General features: G+C 33.2%; 1 protein-coding gene across 5 annotated transcripts in view; it reads left to right on the top strand.

Moving 5' to 3' along the window:
* Positions 1-21,731, top strand: part of Ssbp2 (single stranded DNA binding protein 2) — a 356,243-nt gene that overhangs the window by 81,355 nt on the left and 253,157 nt on the right. For all 5 annotated transcript variants that reach the window (XM_047556868.1, XM_047556869.1, XM_047556870.1 and 2 more), the window contains exon 2: positions 11,215-11,287. In XM_047556868.1, coding sequence (XP_047412824.1) covers positions 11,215-11,287 — 73 coding nt within the window. The remainder of the gene's footprint in view (positions 1-11,214; positions 11,288-21,731) is intronic.

Below are 21,731 nucleotides of genomic sequence, written 5' to 3'. Positions count from 1 at the left end.
TTAAAATAAAGTCTGTGTATTAGCATTATTGTGTGGTTTCACAGACAGTTTTTGACACTCTGTTTTCTTAGCCTGACTGTTAATGATGAGGAACTTAACAAAGACAATGTTAGAAACAGATTTCTAATTTTTCACACCTCCTTAACACCAGGTTGTAAGCGCTGTTAAACATTTGATCAGGCTGATCTAGTTTCACTGCTAATAACTGCTTACAGTCCCTTGAGTAGTCTCTCAGTAACTGCCAAATGTTCCTTGCTACTCTTCAGCTAACTGTGATCCAGCTAACTATTGGCATTTTATCACCTAGGAGTCACATTAGGTCACTGATATGTGTCAGTCAACACTGGAATTGTACAGTGCCTCAGGAATAAGAGGTCTCTTTTTTATATCCAACATGTCTTTGTAAGACTCTTAGGTGATATTAATCTGTTCTAAATTCTCTATATCTGAGGCTTCTCTTGTCACCAATACTGGGTTTACAGTTGAAAGATGAGAAGTGGAATTCAAATGCAAGAGTTTTAAATACATACTATTTATCAGTGCTAAATGACAATAGGTAAGCCATCCTTTCAAACTATCCCTCCCTTAGCGCTCTACCATCCTTTTGAAATTTATTTCCTAACTTTGTTTTATTTCCTTTAAAAAGGAAATAAGAAGGAGAGGGTGGCTAGTGCCTTTTTAGGATCCTTTTATTAAAAAGAAAAGTGGTATGTGTGTGTGTGTGCACATGTGTGTGTTCCATCAAAACAGGAAGGATCAGTGAAGGAGAGGAAGGAGATTGAGGGGGAGGAAGGAGGGATGGGATAAAGGAAGAACAGTGCAATGAATCTAACCTAACTTTCCTATGTATGTATACCCCAGTGAATCTCATCTTTATGTATCTCCACAAGGCATGAATTAAAAATATATATAAGAAAAGAGCAGAAAGATCATTAGAGGGAAGGGAACAGGGAGAGAAGAGGGGAGAGAAAAGGGAAGCACTGAGGACTGAGCATATTTTAATATTCCAGGCTTTTATAATTATGTCAGAATGAATTCTAATTTATATGTAACTAATAAGAACAAATAAAAAAGCAAATAAAACACCTAAAATCTACCCCACATAATTAAGTGGGTCAATTTGTATCTTTTTCAAAAATTATTATTTGTATATAGGCATTAGGAATTAGTCTGAAGAAATTGTTTTGGTAACGTCCATGTTGTGGAACAGCAGAGCATAGTGTTTTAGTAAGAGGTCAAATTTTAAGGATTCCAAGGGGATGCTATGCTAAAATAGGTATCTAAGAGGAAATCATATGCTTCTATCTTGCATGCTTTAATGGAAGTATACAAAAATTCTACAAGTCCCTTCTGCCTGATCTAAGAGTCATTCATTCATTTAAACATATTTATTGTATACCTACTTTTTCAGGTGCTAGAGAGAGAGAGAGAGAGAGAGAGAGAGGAGAGTGAAAGGAGACTGCTAAAGTGTTTGAGGAGTTTAAGTTCAAAAGAAATTAAAACAGCTGTTTTTTGGGGTTATTATCTTATCCTACCTGTCCTCTACCTTTGTATATATAGTTATTAGACAACAAAACCTAAAATTAAAAAAAAAGGGAATCATTAATTTGCAGACTTTTGTTTATTTGAATCATTTTTCTTTTTTCTTTCTAAACAAAAGATGACAAAATACAAACAAAATCATTTGTCATCACTGAAATTTTAGATGGATGTTTTCCCATATTAAATGGCTACTCACTCTTACTTTCAAGTTTCAACACTACATCATTTTGGAATATTCAAAGGATAGATTAAAAATGACACGTTTTTAATTAGGTCCTCACAAGACCTAAGTGAACGGTAGATATATTCTATCTATTATATCAGGATGATAGACATGGCCATTTGTTGGTAGTTGGACTTTTCATTGCATAGGCACTTACCTAATGATATTTATTCATAGTGCAAAAGTCTATCCCAAAAGAATACTGAGGCATAATTAAATGGTATCTACAAATGACACATCTTGTACATTTTCCTGAAAATTCATTTAGTTATTAAATCATGTTATTATAGTGTGCATAATATAAAGAAGATTCTTGATGACTTGTGTTCATAAAGTTAAAAATCTTTTCTATGATATAGTCATATCCACTTTAATTTTATAAATTTGGATTTTTAAAATTAGACTTTTTATTAATTGACTTTTATAAAATAATGATTTATGTAATTGAATTACATATACACATACATATTGACACTTATGTATATATGTATGTAGAAAGTTAGAAATTAACTGAACTATAGGCAGTATTTACTATTTATGTATGATTTGGTAAACTCATTTAGAAATTAGCAGTATTGTCTTAGAAAACTTCGATTTTTGTGTCTTGCCTATAGTTCCTTAGTTTCTACAATTTCATTCAAAGGAAGAAATTTAGAGTCAAATTAGGTAGCTCAATTGTAGAAAGAATTGAATGAAGTAAGGTCTGTGTCCTTTCCCAGGCTGTAAATTCAAGGATAGTTGAGTGTTGAATATTTGCTATAATTGGGCTGTGTTTTGGAGGGGAAAGGATGTTACTAGGGATTGAACCCAGGGGCACTTTACCACTGAGCCAAATCCTCAGTCATTTTAATTTTTTATTTTGAGACAGTTTCACTGAGTTGCCCCAGCTGGCTTGAACTTGTTATATTGCCTTGGCTTCCTGATTCACTGCGATTATAGCAGTGCACCACTGTGCCTGGCTCCTTGAATGAATATATTTAAATTCACAGTTATATTTGCAAACATGAAAATTAATGTAGAATAGTGATTGTAAATTCCACCAATTCCATTTTTATTTATTTTTATTGTTCTACATATTCTTTACTTTAAAAAATCCTTGTGCTTTTTTCTGCGTGTAGGATAATTTATTTAGGTTAGATGCCTAGTAATAAATTACTAGAATATATGAACTTTTTTTTTTTAAAGTTCTTGACTTGTTTATTGACAAAGTGGTTCTATAAACAGTTGTATCAGATTATTGTAATCAGTATTGTTTGAGTATTCATTTCATTGCATGTTATATATTTAAATGAGAATTTAAATTCCAATGTTGCTTTAATATGTATTTCTTTGATTACCAGTGCCATTTAACATTTTCCATTTTTTAAAATTGGTTGTGATGTTTGTTTCTGTCTTTTAATTTATTTTTTTAGTTGTAGATGGACACAATACCTTTATTTTATTTATTTATTTTTATGTGGTGCTAAGGATCAAACCCAGTGCCTCAAATGTTCTAGGCAAGTGCTCTACCATTGACCTATAACCCCAACCTTGTTATTGTCTTTACCTACTTGTCTATAAGGGGTTACATTTTTTTTTTCATATAGGTCATTTCTATATTTAAAGATAAATAACATCTCAAAAGGAAAAAGGAAAAGCAAAACCACAAAACATGATCAAGACTAATTTAGACAACAAACTAGCAAAAATAAACATATAAGAGGCTTAATATTTCTATGTAACCTATATAACCTTTGGATTTTTAATTATAAAACAATGAAAAAATTGAAGACAAATAAGTGGGATAATATTCTATGTTTATGGATGTTAAATAGTAGGCCATTTTTATGTGTATTTGGATATACATATCTTTATGCATTTATGTGTATGTGCGTGCATGTTAGGAAAGTACTCTATCACTGAACTATATTCCTAGCCCAAATATAGCTGAATTATATGTATACATACATATTGACATACATACATGAAAGAGAATTAGCTCTGAACTATAAGCAGTATTTATCTTTTATTTATGGTGGGAGATTGGAAGAATTAATGTTGCTAAAATATCCATACTACCCAAAGCCATCTACAAATTCAATGTAATCCATATTAAAAGTCCAATGATATTTTTCACAGTAAAAGAAAAAAATTCTAAAATTTATATGGAATCATAAAAGACCCTGAATAGTCAAAGCATTTTTGAATAAAAAAGAACAAAGTTGGAGGCTTCATCTTATCTGACTTCAAAATATACTATACAGCAATAATAATCAAAACATCATGGCATGTATGAGATAAAAACAGACTCTTAGGCTAATGGAACATAATAGAGAGCCCAGAAATAAATCTACATATTTATGCTCAACTGATTTTCAACAAAGATGACAAGAACACATAATGGGAAACAGCAGCCTCTTCAATAAATGTTGCTTGGAAAAATGGATATTCTACATGCAAGCGAATGGATTTAGAGCCTCATCTCACATCATATACAAAAATGAACTCAAAATCACAGACTTAAATATAACCCTGAAACAGAACTATTTAAAGAAAATGTACGAGGAAATCTTCATGACAAGTTTTACCTATGATTTTATGGATATGACCCCAAAGCACAGGCAACTAGAAACTAGACAACTAAAAAACTTTTGCAAAGGAAACAATACAAAGTGAAGAACTATCCTACAGAATGGGATAAAATATTTGAAAATCAAACATCTGATAAAGGTTTAACATTCAAAATATGTAAGGAACTCAATTCAAGAGCAAAACAAATAACCTTATTAAAAAAATAAGCAAAGAACCTGGGTGTATATTTCTTAATACATAAAAATGATCAATAGGTATATTAAAAAATACTCAGCATCACTGATTATCAGAGGAATGCAAATTAAAACCACAATGAAGGGCAGAGTGGTGTATGTTTGTAATCTCAGTGACTCAGGAGGCTGAGGAAGGAGGATCACAAGTTTGAGGCCAGATTCAGCAATTTAGTGAGACCTTGTCTCAAACAAACACCCCCACAATGATGCTGGGTATGGTGGCACATACCAGTAATCCTGGTTGAGGCAGATGTACTACAAATTTGAGGTCAGCCTGGGCAGTTCAGCAAGACCCTGTTTCTTTCTTTCTTTCTTTTCTTTTTTTTTTTTTTTTTTTTTTTTTTTTTTTTTTTTTTTTGTGGTGCTAGGAGTTGAACCTGGGGCTGTGTGCATGCCAGGCAAGCATTCTACCACAGAGCCAAATCCCAACCCTCCAAATTTTTTAAAATGGGTATGGGATAGAGTGGCGGTACTGGCAGTTGAGCTTAGTGGTAGAGTGCTTGCCTAGCATGTACAGGACCCTGAATTTAATCCTCAGTAGCACAAAAATTAAAATTTTAAAAGGAAATAAAGTGAAACAACAGCAGCCCCAAATAAGATGTCACCTCACATCTGTTAGAATGTCTTATAAAAAAAGAAAAAAAGATAAGCACTGGTAAGGATGTGGGAAAAAGGGAACTTGTACACTGTTAACGGGAATGCAAATCAGTAGAGAATTAGTACAGCCATTATGAAAACAGCATGGATGTTCCTCAAAAAAACTACAGAAAGAATTACCAAGTGATCCAGAAATTCTACCACTGGGCATATATACAAAGGAAGGAAATTGGAATGTCAATAAGATATGTGCATTCCCATGTTCATTGCAGCATTATTCACAGTGGCCTACATATGAAATCAACCTAAGTGTTAATCAGTGGAAAAATGGATAAAGAAAATGTGGAATACATGAAATACTCTTCAGCCTTAAAAAAGGAAATCCTGTCATTGATAGAAATGGATGAGTTTGGAGGACCTTATGTTAAGTAATAAGCCAGGCAGAGAAAGGTAAATGCCACATGATCTCATTATATGTGGAATTTAAAAACTTCAAACTCATAGTAGAGAATACAAAATGGATTACCAAGGACTGGGAGTGGTGATAATTGGGAGATGTTGGTCAAAGGATAGAAAAATTCAGTTACAAGAAATAAATTCAGGAGATCTATTGTACAATATGGTTACTGCAGTTTAACAAATGTATTAAGTACTTGAAAATTGTTAAAAGAGTAGATGTTAGGTGTTTTCACCACCAACTAATAAATAAATGAGGTAATCAATGTGTTAATTAGCTTGATACAGCCTTTCAAAAATTTATACACATATCAAAACATCGTAATGTATGTCATAAATACAAATTTGTCATTAAAAATTAAAAAATAAAGTTGCCAAAAAAAATCTAAATGCCTTCCTCTCTCAAAGACAATTACTGACTAAAAGTAAATAAGAAAACACACTGTGAAAAAATATTTGCAGAAAATCTATCAGGTTTAACATTTTTACATAGCCACATACTTTAGACTTTTTTTAGTGTGAGTGGCATAAAGTCTAATCTTTTACTGGAGTCATAAAACCACCATTATGATTGTTAGAGGACAGTGCTATAATAAGAGTTGCCTCAGGCCTTCTGTGGAAGGCACAGGGGTGTCCTCTCTTACTCTTAAGTAGGCCATACTGGTTTTACTGTTTCACTCAGTTTTTGACCCATCTCTCCTAGTTGAATTTTATCTGTCGCTTTTTATTTTTCTTAATGTTTCTACTAGTAGTAGTAAGTCATATTTCCTTCTGTATATACATTGTATGTATTTGGTGCTTATTAATTTTAATAATGGTTTGAACATTTTTTGATTAAATTTTTAATGTAACATTATACATATATATCACTAATTCCTCTGTTATCAGATATTTAGGTTGCCAGTTTTTACTGCTATAATTTTTCCACAAGCATCATTATGAATAGTTTGAATTTCTGATTAATTATTTAGAATAATATTTCAGAATAAAAATTATTGGGTTAAAGAATATAAAATATTTATTATTTTTAAAATTTGCTTATTTCTTTTAAAATAGGTTATGTAAACACAGGGGAAATAAATAAAAACAAGTTATACAATAAAAAGAACTTCCTTTTATCCTAGCCCCTAGTCCCTGGTTTAAAAAAAAAAAAGTATTAATAAAACATACTATTTTAACTCAAATAGTTCCACAAAGGTGAGAGGCATGGGAATGACCTGGGTCTGGTACTTGTGTTGTGTATGTATAAAATATGTCTGGAAGAATATATGTGTAATATAGATGGGCATATACAATAACACTGTCCTACACTTTTACACTTACTAATTTATTTCTCACCTTGCTGTGTTATTTTCCCGAAAAACTGCATTATTTGCATTTCCATATTTTACCCTTTTCGGGACTGAATCCTATTTAATGTTTTAAAATCTTGGGTATATTCATTAGTAAAGTTTTTGAAATACTTCTTACCACTAGGTAAATGATCAGACATTCTTCTTTAGTGTTGCTTATGGCTGTACATAACCATTCTTATTTGACTTTTCACTTGTATGCCTTGTTCATTATTTAAAAATTAAGGACATATTCTGATATGTCATTTTATACACTTTAAAAATATATTAAGCGTATTAGCCTTTTGTCATCTTATTAATTGCATATCCTATTTTCTTAGTCCCTTATTGCTTTCTAATTTTATTAGATTTTTGAAGGGGCAGTCAGCAGTTTAACATTTTACATACTTTTTTATTTTTATGCATCCCTAATCCTCTTTTAATTGTATATTTTTAAATTTAAAATACCTCATTTTTGTTACAATCATGTGTCACATAAAATTAAGTGGGATCACCCCATTCTTTTTTTTTTTTTTAAATAGGTTAAAAGGTTAGACTGTAGACCTATTCAAATCCAAATTATTATAGATTTTGAATTACTGAAGACAGTTGAAGGAGATTGGCCTTGTCTGAACTGGAGATTGACAGAATTTGAATTTTGGGATTTTATCGTTGATTTTCCATTCTGTCTACTATGTAGTTGTGAGTATATGTGTGAGTAATTGAAAGACCGTAAGTTTAATGTGTATAACGTGCATAAGTCAAATGTGATTATCTCTTTGAGGAAGCCCCAAGTGGACTTCCCTCTTGGTTCTTCTCTGTGTTTTTCTCATTTTAATTTTTACCTTCAAAGCTTAGGCACTTGTGACCAGGGAATAAAGAAGGTATTGAACTATATCAGATACACATTGTATTTCTATCCTTGTTTTTTTCTCTCAAATTTTTGGTCATGATTTTGACAACTCAATTACTAATATGCAGTTTAAAATAGAGTGAAATGAATATAATTTGAAGATATATGACCAGTGAATCAGATATCCCTTTTCTTTAGTCAATGTAATGTGATGATGATGATTATGATGGAGGAGGAGAAAGAGGAGATGATATTGATGATCTGGTCTATTTTTTGCTATCAACTCTAAACTGCACAGTTGTTAATTTCTTCTATGTATTTAGATTATTACAAGCTATTAGGCTGAATAACTGTCAATACTCTGTCAAAGTACTTCATTTTTTTAAAGATCATAAAAAGGAAAAATATAAATTCAAAAGTATGTATTATTTAAATATTAGTAAATTCAATATTTATCTTAAAGTTTTCCTGTTTAGTAGAAATTGAACCCAAATAAAAGTTACCTTCTTATGTTTGGTGATCTTATGCCACTGGATAAGGCACCATGCTTTCATTTAACAGCATGAATAGAAAAATGTCTTTCTCCACTTGTCTGAAATCTTTTGTGTTCAAACAGTATCTTTTACTTCAGGGTTTTTTTTTTTTTTTTTTTCCTAGAACTTTCTAGACATTCTAATTTCTGGTGGCTTCAGGGTTTTTGTCCTGGAGCTTATAGAAGTACATAGTATTTGTAGCTGAGGCTAATAGCTATTACTATTGCTATGTGGGGTTCCTTGGGAGCAGGAAGGGGGACAGAAAGGAATGTTGACTGTGGGCGAAATTGTGGCATTAGAAATCATTACATCACTAGGTAATGTATTACTGGATATAGGGCAGCTGAAATTATAATAATTATTGTTATTATTTACTGTGTTCCCTAATTCTTTCAGCAATATGAGGAAAGTAATATTCTTTCCATTTGACAAATGAGGAAACTAAGATTCAGAAAAATTGTATTTTGCTCACAGTGAACACAGGTACCATAAAAACAGATTGAACATGGGTCAATTTAAGAGAGAAACATCTTGTTAGAAACTTCACACAGTAATTTGGAGAAACAGATTTGGAACTTGGGACAGATAAGGCAAAAGGAATATGTTTAGGAAATTCTGTTCACAGAGTTGATAATTAAAATACAGGAGGATTGCTGGTTTTGTATTATGGAGTCATCATGGCAGTAGAATTAATTAGATGTTCATCCATGCATCATTTCCTGCCACTCTTTTTGGAATATAGGTCCTAACTATCTAGAAGCATTAATTTTGTTTAAAGGAGCTTACAGAACATGGGTAATTGAGGTGGCATTAGCCCCATTCCATTCCATCACCTGATCTGTAATGATGAGCTGCTACAGCAGATTCTAAGGTAGCAGAGTGGGCACATACCCAGGGAAGGCACTTCAGAGTCATGTTATTTGAAACCCTTTGCCCCATTGATTCTGAACCTTTCCCAATACACTTTTTTTTTTTTTTTTTTATTCACTGCCTAGATCCAAAGAGGAAGAAAGTGGGGATTATTGCTTGTAATTGTACTTGTAATTAGGCATTATTTTGCTTTTCATTTTACTTGTAATTAGATATTTTTGTTATTTAAATAGGAAACAGAAGAAATTTATTAGTGCCTTTACTATCACAAGGAACAGATTACAAATGATAGAGAAGTAACTCACTTGACTTTAAGGAATGGGGTTTTTTGAAAGGACACAGCAATAATTGAACTATGGCCTTAACTGTTCTGAGGTCTGTTCTCTTTCCCATAGTCCCACCATGATGACTCTGCTACATTTTGCCTCTTACTTTCAAATTCCCAAACTTGGTGGAACATTTTTATTATTTTGTTTTTAACATAGACCCCTATTTCTTGTAGTGTATACCATTGATTTGACTCTGGACCCAAGGTTTTGCAAACCACAAGGAATTACTGTAGGTTGTTTCTTCTCACTTGGGCAGTAGGGCAGCACTGCCACTGGCAGGCAATTTTGAGGCTTTACAGTCTAACCAAGAAGATTTTACAATTTTTTTTTTTCCCAGTACAATTTGTCATCATGGTCAATGAATAGGATGATAGGTGGGGAATGGTAGTGGAGAGGCAGTGTGTGTGGTATATCTGAAGAATGTATGCTAAGAATCACTAGCAGGAATATTTGTTTGAAACTGCAGGGGTAGTATCTTTTCTGATGTACTCTGGGGATGAGTCACACTTCCACTGGGAGATACAGCTTCTGAAAGGAGCAAAAACTGTATCACATGACTTAGGATAGGAAAAAGAGTACTGATCTAGGAAGTGTCATTGAATTTGAAAAGAAGTGGGAAAATGGGGAAAGAATTACATGGACAGAGCAACTTATTTTGCACAGGGTTCTTTTTGTATGACAGATGTATGTTTTCATGAAAATGAAGAACATTATCACTTTTGCAAATGCCATCAAAAATTCGCTTGGCAAGAGAAGTGGTACAGTATACAGAATTGTGGTTATTGTTACATTGTATTGTTTACTGTAAACCCAATCCAATATTGATAAATATAGTGTAACAGAAACTGAACTGTTGTGAGCTATCTGGGCATCAGTCCAAGATATCATTAAAAATACTGCCTCAGACTAATTTGGGTTTATGAATAATATTTTAACAGCTCAACTGAAATTGAGTCACATGGTGTAGCCTAAAACCTCTGAATCCACAAGATAGCAGGAGTAGTGTAAGTGTATACTACATATTCAGTATTATACATTTGAACAATAAATTTATATGTAATTTTATATTAACCTACAAACTGTAAATGCCCCATACTTAATATGATGTTCTTTTTGAAGTTTACATAATACTGTTTTTTTATGAATTTGAACGTGTTATAAACTAAAATATTAATTAGTCTAACATTCAAACCTAAAGAATAAGGAGTGGTTACTGAAAAAGTGTTAAAATGAAATTCAGCACAAATTTTGGCATATGGTTCTACATATAACTAGGGTTTATGCTAGTATTTACTGTAAAGATTGAAGGAAATAAAGTTGGAAAAGTCAAATAACAATTCATTTGTCTTACCAATAAAATAATTTTAAGAGCTTATTACTGTTTAGTTATAAATTATTAAGTATAAAATGAGCAGTGAGGTTTTAATAAGTGAGATGATTCAAGAGAAAAATCTATATTTTAATATTTCTTCTCCCCCCAAAATATTTTTCTTTATATGCTATTTTAATTAATTTAAATTCTTTCTGAATATAAACACATAAATTTCCATTAAAATGGTATAGGAAGGGTTTATTTTCTTTCACTGTTAGAATATAAAATATTTTTGCTGTGAAAAGATTTGAAGAATGAATTTTACATATTCGTCTTCTCAACAAATGTTTTGTTCATTTTCCAGGTTAGCACTCTATGTATATGAATATCTGCTCCATGTAGGAGCTCAGAAATCGGCCCAAACATTTTTATCAGAGGTATGTTTTATATATTTTCTGCATTGCACTTTGATTTTTTATGTAAATGAATGAAAAATGTATTTTTAACAATTATTTGAAAAAATGTTTTACATTATATATTGAATGCTCAGTTATCAATATGTGTAATATAGTCTTTGTAGGTTATATATCAGCATTTTTAGTATGCAAAATGCCATTTCTGTGCCACTCAGTAACCTAGTCACCCTTGCATGACAACAATAATCAAGAAATTTGCTTAAAAAACTACCATACCTCTAGTTCTAACAGCATCTTATTTGGTCATTGTTTACAATTTTGGAAAATGTGGTTTTTGTGGTTTTTGTTTACTTTTATTTTGCATAGGTAATAGTTGATTGCTTTAAAAATATTTTGATAATCTTATTTTGATGACTTGTTAATATTTCTCTTCTCCTTCACTTTTTTCTGCTTTGCATTTAAACTTTCTCTTACTGAGAAAGTTTACATTATACTGGTAGGGATGACAAGGGTATTGAGTTCTGTTATGTGGAAGGCACATAATGTGCCAAAATACATCACATATGTTACTTCCAATTATTTTTTTATTAGAGTTTTATAGTAATATGTAGTGTTTGGATTCATCTCAACAAACTCATACATGCATGGAATTTGATCTCAATTCATAATCCTCCCTTATCCCTCCCCCTTTTCCTTCCCATTCTTTTTCCCCTCTCTCGTATACCTTCCTCTACTCTACTAGACTTCCTTTCACTTGTCTCTTGATTTATATTTGATTGGTTCTTTTCAACTATGTATAATGGTGAAGTTCTGTGTGTTATATTTATTTATGCACATAACATGATTAAAAATTTCTTTTACTTGTAGATGGACGCAATACCTTTATTTTACATTATTTATATATATGTGTTTTTTATATGGTACTGAGGATTGAACCTGGTACCTCACACATGCTACTCAAGCACTTGACTACTGAGGTGCAATGCATAATGTTGAACCAATTTTCATCCCTAGAATGAAACCCACATAACATGGTTTTTAAATAATTCATTCTGCATTTCCTCCTCTTACTTGTCTCTCCACTTTGTCTGTCTCTTGATCTTCTTCAACATTACTCATGTTTCCTTTATGTTATCCAGTCCTTCCCTCCCCTTTTCATTTATTTTACTTTAGCTTCTTGCATATGAGAGAAAACATTTAACCTTTGAGTTTCTGAGTTTGGCTTATTTCACTTAGCATGATATTCTCCATTTCCATCCATTTACCAGCAAATGCCATAATTTTATTTTTGTTTAAGGTTGAGTTAGAACTCCATTCCATATATATATATATATATATATATATATATATATATATCACAATTTCTTAATCCATTCATCTACTGATGGGCACCTGAGTTGATTCCATAATTTATCTCTTGTGAATTATGCTACAGTAAACATTGAGGTGGCTGTTATCACTGTGGTATTCCAATTTTAGATCTTTTGGGAAAATGCGAAGGAGTGGGATAGCTGGGTCATTGTTCTGTCTCTAGTTTTTTGAGGATTCTTCATAGTGCTTTCCAGAGTTGTTGAACTAGTCTACAGTTCCACTAATAATGTATAAGTGTACCTTTTCCCCCATAACCACACCCAGATTTATTATTACTTGTATTCTTGATCATTGCCATTCTCACTGGAGTAAGGAAATCTTAGTGTAGTTTCAATTTGCATTTCCCTGATTGCCAGAGATGTTGAATATTTTTTCACATATTTGTTGGCCATTTGTTTCTTCTTTTGAGAAGTTTCTACTTAGTTCTTTTACCTATTTGTTGATTGGATTATTTGTTTTTTTGGTGTTAAGTTTTTTGAGTTCTTTATATATTCTGGATATTAATTTTCTATCAGAGGAGTAGCTGACCAAAATTTTCTCCATTCTGTTGGCTCTCTCTTCATGCTCTTAATTATTTCCTTTGATTTGCAGAAGTTTTTTAGTTTTATGGCATCTTACTTATTGATTCTTGGTTTTAATTTTTGTACTTTGGGGATCTTGTTAAGGTACTTGGTGCCAGCACCTATGTGACGAAGTGTTGACCCTGTGTTTTTTTCTACATTGTATGTTTTCTGGTCTAATTCCTAAATCTTTGATAGATTTTGATTTGACTCCTGTGAAGGTTGAGAGATGGGAGTCTAGTTTCATTTTCTACTATATCCAGTTATCCTAGCACCATTTGTTAAAAAGTTTGTCTCTTCTCCAAAATATAATTTTGGCACATCTGTCAAATATCAGATGACTGTAGCAATGTTGATTTGTCTCTGTGTCTTCTATTCTGTTCCATCGGTCATCATGTCTATTTTTTATGCCAATAGAATGCTGTTTTTGTTTTTGTTCTTACTAACTGTTCTGTAGTATAATTTCAGATTAGGTATTGTGAAGTTTCTTGCTTTGCTTTTATTGCTTGGTATTGATTTGGCTATTCTAGGTCTCTTATTCTTTCAAATGAATTTAAGAATCATTTTTGCTAATTCTGTGAAGAATGTTAGTGGTATTTTGATGGGGCTTGCATTGAATCTGTATATTGCTTTTGGGAGTATGGCCATTTTGACAATATTGACTCTGCCTATCCAGGAACATGGGATGTCTTTCCATCTTCTAAGGTCTTCTTCAATTTTTTTCTTCAGTATTCTAGAATTTTCATTGTACAGCTCTTTACCTCCTTGGTTAGATTAACTCCCAAGTATTTAATTTTTTGGAGGTTATTGTAATGGGATGATTCTCCTGATTTCTTCTTCAACTGAAACACTGTTGGCGTATAGGAGAACTATTGATTTGTGGGTGTTGATCTTGTATCCTGCTACTTTGCTAAATTCATTTATAAGCTCTAGAAGTCTTATGGTATAGATTTTTGGATTTCTAGGTATATTGTCAACAAACTATGGTAGTTTTTCTTTTTCTTTTTCTATTTGTATACCTTTGATTTCCTTTTCTTGCCTGATCACTCTGGATAATGTTTTGAGAACTATATTGCATTGGAGTGGTGAGAGTGAACAGCTTTGTCTTATTCCTGAATTTAGGGGAAATGCTTATAGCTTTTCTCCATTTAGTATGATGTTGGCTTTGGTTTTGTCATTAATGGCCTTTATGATGTTAAAGCAAGTTCTTTTGATCCATAGCTTCTCTAGTTTTTTTTAACATGAATGAGTGTTGGATTTTTATCAAAGGCCTTTTCTGTATCTATTGAAATGATCATGTGATTTTGTCCTTATTCTTATTTAAGTGATGAATTACATTTATTGATTTGCATAATGTTGAACCAATTTTCATCCCTAGAATTAAACCCACTTGATGTATTATCTTTTTGTATTATCATGGTGTATTATCTTTTTGAAGTGTTTTTTTAAATGCAGTTTGCTAATATATGACTAAGGGTTTTTGTGTCTATATTCATCAGGGATGTTGATGTGTAGTTTTCTTTCCTTGATGCATCTTTGTCTGGTTTGGCTTCACATAATGTAATTGGGAGTGTTCCTTCCCTTCCAATTCATGGAATAATTTTAGAAAGACTGGTACTAGTTCTGTTTGTAGAACTCAGCTGAGAATCCATCTGGTCCTGGGGTTTTCTCTTTTGGGAGGCTTTTAATTGCTGTTTCAATTTCATTACTTGATATTGGTCTGTTTGGGTCTCCTATATCTTTCTGATTCAATTTGGGCAGGTCATATGTGTCTAGAAATTTGTCAGTGTCTTCCAGATTTTCCAGTTTATTAGAGTACAAATTTTCAAAATAGGATCTGATAATCCTTTGGATTTCAGAAGGATCTGTGGTGATATATCCTTTTTCACCTCTGTTCTTGTTGATTTGGGTCTTCTCACTCTTACTTTTGGTTAGTTTGATTTGGAGTTTGTCCATCTTATTTATCTTTTCAAAGAACCAATTCTTTTTTGCATTGATCCTATGTATTGATTTTTTATTCACTGTTTCATTGATTTTGGCTCTGATCTTAATTATTTCCTATCTCCTACTGATTTTGGAATTTGTTCTTTTTCTAAGGCCTTCAGGTGGAGCATACTCTTATTTATTTGAGATCTCTAATTTTTTAATGTAAGCACTCAGTGCTATAAATTTGCCTCTTAGAACTGTGTTCCTACTCTCCCAGGGATTTTGAAATGTTGTGTCTCTGTTCTCATTTATTTCTAAGAATCTCTCTATTTCTATTCTCATTTCTTCTTTGATCCATTTTTCATTTAAGAGAGTATTGTTCAATCACCAAGTGTTTATGTGGTTTCTATTATTTTTCTTTTTTTCTTTCTTTTAGTTGTTGTTGGACCTTTTTAAAATTCATTTATTTATATGCAGTGCTGAGAATCAAATTCAGTGCCTCCAACATGCTAGGCAAGTGCTCTACTACTGAGCCACAACCCCAGACTCTGATTTTTCTTGCTGCTGATTTTTATGTACCTTCAGTCCATTATGATCTGATAGGATACATGGGATTACATTGTTTTTTTTTGGTAATTGCTAAGATTTGCTTTGTGGCCTAAAATATGATGTAGTTTTAGAAAAAGCTCCATGTACAGCTGAGAAGAACATGAGTTCAGCAGTTTTGGGATGGAATAGTCTACAGATATATTAGATCCATTTGATTTAGAATATTATTTAGGTTGGAGATATATTTATTGATTTTATGTTTTGATGGCCTATTGGTAATAAAGGTGTGTTGGAATCACCCAGTATTATTGTGTTGGAGTCTATGTGGGATTTATTCAGTTTCATGGAGGTTTTTATTTTATTTTAAAAAATGTGTTTTTTTAAAAATGTAATTGGATGCATTAATATTGGGGCATTAATATTTACTATCTTTGTCTCTTCTTGTTGGATTATTCCCTTTACTAGAATGTTGTCACCTTTTTTGTTCTTTCTGATTATTTTTTGTTTGAAGTCAGCTTTGTGAGATAAGAGAATAGCTACTCCTTTTTGTTTTAGTGGTCCGTATGCATGGAATACTTTTCTCCTTCCTTTTACCTGTGAATGTCTTTGCCTATAAGATGAGTCTTTTGTAAATAGCATATAGTTGGATCTTATTTTTTGATCCATTCTACTAATCTGTATCTTTTAATTGGGGAGTTGAGACCATTAACATTCAGCATTAGTATGGATATGTTTGTGGTTTCTGTCATTTTGATGTTTTGCTGTGTTTTATTCTGCCTCGATTATCATTTAGTGGGTTATTCCTCTATTGAACTTTCCTCTGGGAAGTTTGGGAATTGTTTTTTATTTCCTTTAGTATTCTTTGTGGTGCTTGATTGGTGCTCATAATTTCTTTTAGTTATTCTTGTTTTGGAAAGTTTTTATTTGCGTCTGGAATTTGAAACTGAACTTTGCTGTGTATAGTAACCACAGCTGACAGTTACTTTCTTTTTAGGGCTTGGAATATCTCATTCCAGGCCCTCCTTGATTTTATGGTCTGGGCTGAGAAATCAGAAGTGAGCCTTATTGGTTTGCCTCTAAATGTGACCTGATGATTTTCTCTTGCAGCTTCTAATATTCCTTCCTTATTTTCTATGTTAGGCATTTTGGCTGTGATAGGTTGTGGCAAGCTTCTCATTTTAATAGATCTATTTGGAGTCCTGTAACTTCCTGTATGTGGATGTATATCTCATTTCTTTTTTTTTTGCGGTGCCAGGGATCAAATCCAGGGCCTTGTGCTTGCAAGGCAAGCACTCCACCAACTGAGCTATCTTCCCAGCCCTGTATATCTCATTTCTCATATGGGAAAAGTTTTTTGGAACTACCTTATTGAAAATGTTCTTTGTGTCTTTAGTTTGTATCTTCATGTTCTTTTCTATCCAAGTGTTCCTCAGGTTTGATTTTTTAATGTTGTCTCAGAGTTCTCTTATATTCTGGTCATAGTCTATAATTTTTTCTCCTTTATTGCATTATGTGTTTTCAAGATCATATAGTCTGTCTTCAGGGCCTGAAATTCTGTCTTTAAGGGCTGAGGTTCTATTTTCTATGCATTCTAATCTGTTAGTGGTGTATTAGTGATGTCTTCAAGTGAATTTTTTTTTTTTTTTTTTTTTTTTTTTTTTTTTTTTTGTGGTGCTGGGGATTAAACCCAGGGCCTTGTGCTTGCATGGCAAGCACTCTACCAACTGAACTATATCCCCAGCCTGTCAAGTGAATTTTTAATTTGATTAATTATGTCCTTCATTTCTAGAAGTTCTGGCTTGGTTTCTTTGCACTATTTCTGTTCATTTATTAAAGTGGTTTTTCATCTCCTGTAATTGTGTTTGATTGTGCTAACTGCTTGTGTTTGCCTGTAGATACCATAAAGTTTCTGTCATCTGGGCTTTCCTCAGTGCTGTGTTCCTGTAACTGCTCTCTTACTTCCTTCCTTAGATCTTCTTTTAGATCATTGAACATTTTGGTAGTCAGTTTTTTATAATATTTATCTGGGATTTCACCCATCTCATTATCAGTGGGATCCTTTGTTGGGGGATTGTGGATTTTGGGAAGAGATTTGTTTGTCTATTTCCTCACGTTTTCAGGAGTCTTCAGCTTGCGCATCATTTGAGGTGGATTCACCTACCTCTTTTTATGCATATCCTTTTGTGCGTAATTATCATATTTATTCTGGGACTTCTCTGGATTTTTTTGGGGGGGAGGGGTGTACCAGGGATTGAACTCAGGGGTACTTGGTCACTGAGCCACATCCCCAGCCCTATTTTTGTATTTTATTTAGAGACAGGGTTGCTCCGTGCCTCACTTTTGCAGAGGCTGGCTTTGAACACTCAATCCTCGTGCCTCAGTTTCTTGAGCCACTGGGATTACAGGTGTGTGCCACCACGTCCTGCAACTTCTTTTTTGTGATATGAGTAGATACTACAGGGTGGGACCTGATGTCCCTCTCAGATTGTTGCTCATTGGGTCCTTGTTGTTGGTTTGGGACTTTTGTCTCCTCACTTGAGTTGAAGTAATATCAGGGCTAAGGTGGAGTAGATTGTGTGTGGATCAGGATTCATTGTTGCTTGGTTGAGATGTGAGTATTTCTCAGCTGCAGGATCTCTACTCTGATTTTGAAGTGTCCCAATCTCTTTCCAGAACCTCTTAGAAGTGGGGTGGGGGAGCCAGGAGTGGCACTTATGACAGCAACAGATGTACAACTTTATATTAACTGTCCTTTGATGTCTGTAATACTATTTTCTGCCTCTCTGTGAAGCTGTACACCTGAGCTGTGTGCTTTGGTCCTGAGCCAGGCACAACTTGGAGTGCCATCTTCAAAGTTCCCTCTCATTCTTTTAAGAAATTTATAAGGCATATTATTGCTGTTTTATTCATTAGAACAATAGAACTAAGAGAATTTATATAAATGTGTCATAGTTATACAACTTAGAGAATTATAGAACTAGAATTCAAACCTAGGTCCATATTAATTCTAAGGTCCATGTTTTTTTCCTCTATATCTCTGCTGTACAATATGGTAGCCACTAGCTATATGTGGATTTTGAGCACTTGAAATGTAACTAATGAAATTGATAAGTACTATGTTTGTGAAGTACACATTACATTTTAAAGGCTCATTTTGAACAAATAATATAAATATCATTATTACTTTTTAAAAATTTGACCATATATTAATATTTTGGATATATTGGATAATATGAAATATATTAATAAAATTAATTTTATCTTCTTACTTAATATGGCTCTTTGAAAATTTAAAATGACATAGATGACCCTTATTTGTAACCCATGTTTATATTTCTATTGGGCAGTGCTACTTGAAATCACATTTTGTCTAGTGATATGAGTGTGTACCCTACCAGATCAGGGACACAAAAGGCAACCCATTGCCCATAGTGCCCATCATGATGTATAGCTTTCTTGAGAGTAATTTGCTCCCCAAACCCATATGAAACAATGCTATTTCTAGTTAGTTTATGTGAATTAGCAGGCCCTATTTGGAAATTAGGAATTTTAGAGGTTTGGCCTTAACATGTTATTACTTAATCAATTAATTAGTGAAGATCTCTAAAACATTATTTTCTGTTCAAGAGTTTCTGTACAAATGTTATACATCAGTATTTTGTTTTACTAGACAACATTTTGGCAGTCTGTCAGTTTTATTTTTTTTTATTGTAAACAAATGGGATATATGTTGTTTCTCTGTACACAGAGTAAAGGCATACCATTTGTGTAATCATAAATTTACATAGGATGATGTTGGTAGATTCATTCTGTTATTTTTCCCCTTCTCCCCACCCCTCCCATCCCTCTTTTCCCTCTATACAGTCCTTCCTTCTCCCATTCTTGCCCCCCTCCCTAACCCTCACTCTAACCCTAAAAACTAACCCCTCCCATGCCCCATTATGTATCATCATCCACTTATCAGCGATACCATTCATCCTTTGGTTTTTTGAGATTGGCTTATCTCACTTAGCATGATATTCTCCAATTTCATCCATTTGCCTGCAAATGCCATAATTTTATCATTCTTTATGGCTGAGTAATATTCCATTGTATATATATGCCACAGTTTTTTTATCCATTCATCAACTGAAGGGCATCTAGGTTGGTTCCACAATCTGGCTATGGTGAATTGAGCAGCTATGAACATTGATATGGCTGTATCTCTGTAATATGCTGATTTTAAGTCCTTTGGGTATAGGCCAAGGAGTGGGATAGCTGGGTCAAATGGTGGTTCCATTCCGAATTTCTAAGGAATCTCCATACTGACTTCCAGAGTGGCTGCACTAATTTGCAGCCCCACCAGCAATGTATGAGTGTACCTTTCTCCCCACATCCTCACCAACACCTGTTGTTGCTTGTATTCTTGATAATCACCATTCTGATTGGGGTGAGATGGAATCTTAGGGTGGTTTTGATTTGCATTTATCTTATTACTAGAGATGTTGAACATTTTTCCATATGTTTGTTGATTGTTTGTAGGTCTTCTTCTGTGAAGTGTCTGTTCATTTCCTTAGACCATTTGTCAATTGGGTTATTTGCATTCTTGGTGTAGAGTTTTTTGAGTTCTTTATAGATTCTGGAGATTAGTGCTCTTTCTGAAGTATGATTGGCAAAGATTTTCTCCCACTCTGTAGGCTCTTTCTTCCCATTGCTGATAGTTTCCTTTGCTGAGAGAAAGCTTTTTAGTTTGAATCTATCCCAGTTTTTGATTCTTGCTTTTATTTCTTCTGCTATGGGAGTCCTGTTGAGGAAGTCTGGTCCTAAGCTGACATGTTGAAGATCTGGACCTACTTTTTCTTCTATAAGATGCAGGGTCTCTGGTCTGATTCCGAGATCCTTAATCCATTTCGAGTTTAGTTTCGTGCATGGTGAGAGATATGGGTTTAGTTTCATTCTGTTGCATATGGATTTCCAATTTTCCCAGCACCATTTGTTGAAGAGGCTATCTTTTCTCCATTGCATATTTTTGGAACCTTTGTCTAGTATGAGAAAATTATATTTATTTGGGTTTGTGTCCGTGTCCTCTATTCTGTACCATTGATCCACCTGTCTATTTTGGTACCAATACCATGCCGTTTTTGTTACTATTGCTTTGTAGTACAGTTGAAGTTCTGGTATTGCAATACCCCCTGCTTCATTTTTCCTGCGAAGGATTGCTTTAGCAATTCTGGGTTTCTTATTCTTCCAGATGAATTTCATGATTGCTTGTTCTATTTCTGTAAGGTACATCGTTGGGATTTTAATTGGAATTGCATTGAATCTGTATAGCACTTTTGGTAGTATGGCCATTTTGACAATATTAATTCTGCCTATCCAGGAACATGGGAGATCTTTCCATCTTCTAAGGTGTTCTTTAATTTCTTTCTTTAGTGTTCTGTAGTTCTCATTGTAGAGGTCTTTCACCTCTTTTGTGAGATTGAGTCCCAAGTATTTTATTTTTTTCGAGGCTATTGTGAATGGGGTAGTTTTTCTAACTTCTCCTTCTGAAGATTCATCACTTATGTATAAAAATGCATTAGTTTATGAGCATTGATCTTATATCCCACTACTTTACTAAATTCACTTATGAGTTCTAAGAGTTTTCTGGTGGAATTTCCTGGTTCCTCTAAGTATATAATCATATCATCAGCAAATAGGGATAGTTTGAGTTCTTCTTTTCCTATTCGTATCCCTTTAATTTCTTTGGTTTGTCTAATTGCTCTGGCTAGAGTTTCAAGGACGATATTGAATAGGAGTGGTGAGAGAGGGCATCCCTGCCTTGTTCCAGATTTTAGGGGGAATGCTTTCAGTTTTTCACCATTAAGAATGATATTAGCCATGAGCTTAGCATAGATGGCCTTTACAATGTTAAGAAACGTTCCCACTATCCCTATTTTTTCTAGTGTTTTGAGCATGAAGGGGTGCTGTATTTTATCAAATGCTTTTTCTGCATCTATTGAAATAATCATGTGATTCTTGACTTTAAGTCTATTGATATGGTGAATTACATTTATTGATTTCCTGATGTTGAACTAACC

Source organism: Sciurus carolinensis, chromosome 6 (assembly GCF_902686445.1).
Source record: "Sciurus carolinensis chromosome 6, mSciCar1.2, whole genome shotgun sequence".
Classification (NCBI taxonomy): Eukaryota; Metazoa; Chordata; class Mammalia; order Rodentia; family Sciuridae; genus Sciurus; species Sciurus carolinensis.
Note: the sequence above shows the minus strand (reverse complement) of the source record. Positions and strands in the feature narration are given on the sequence as shown.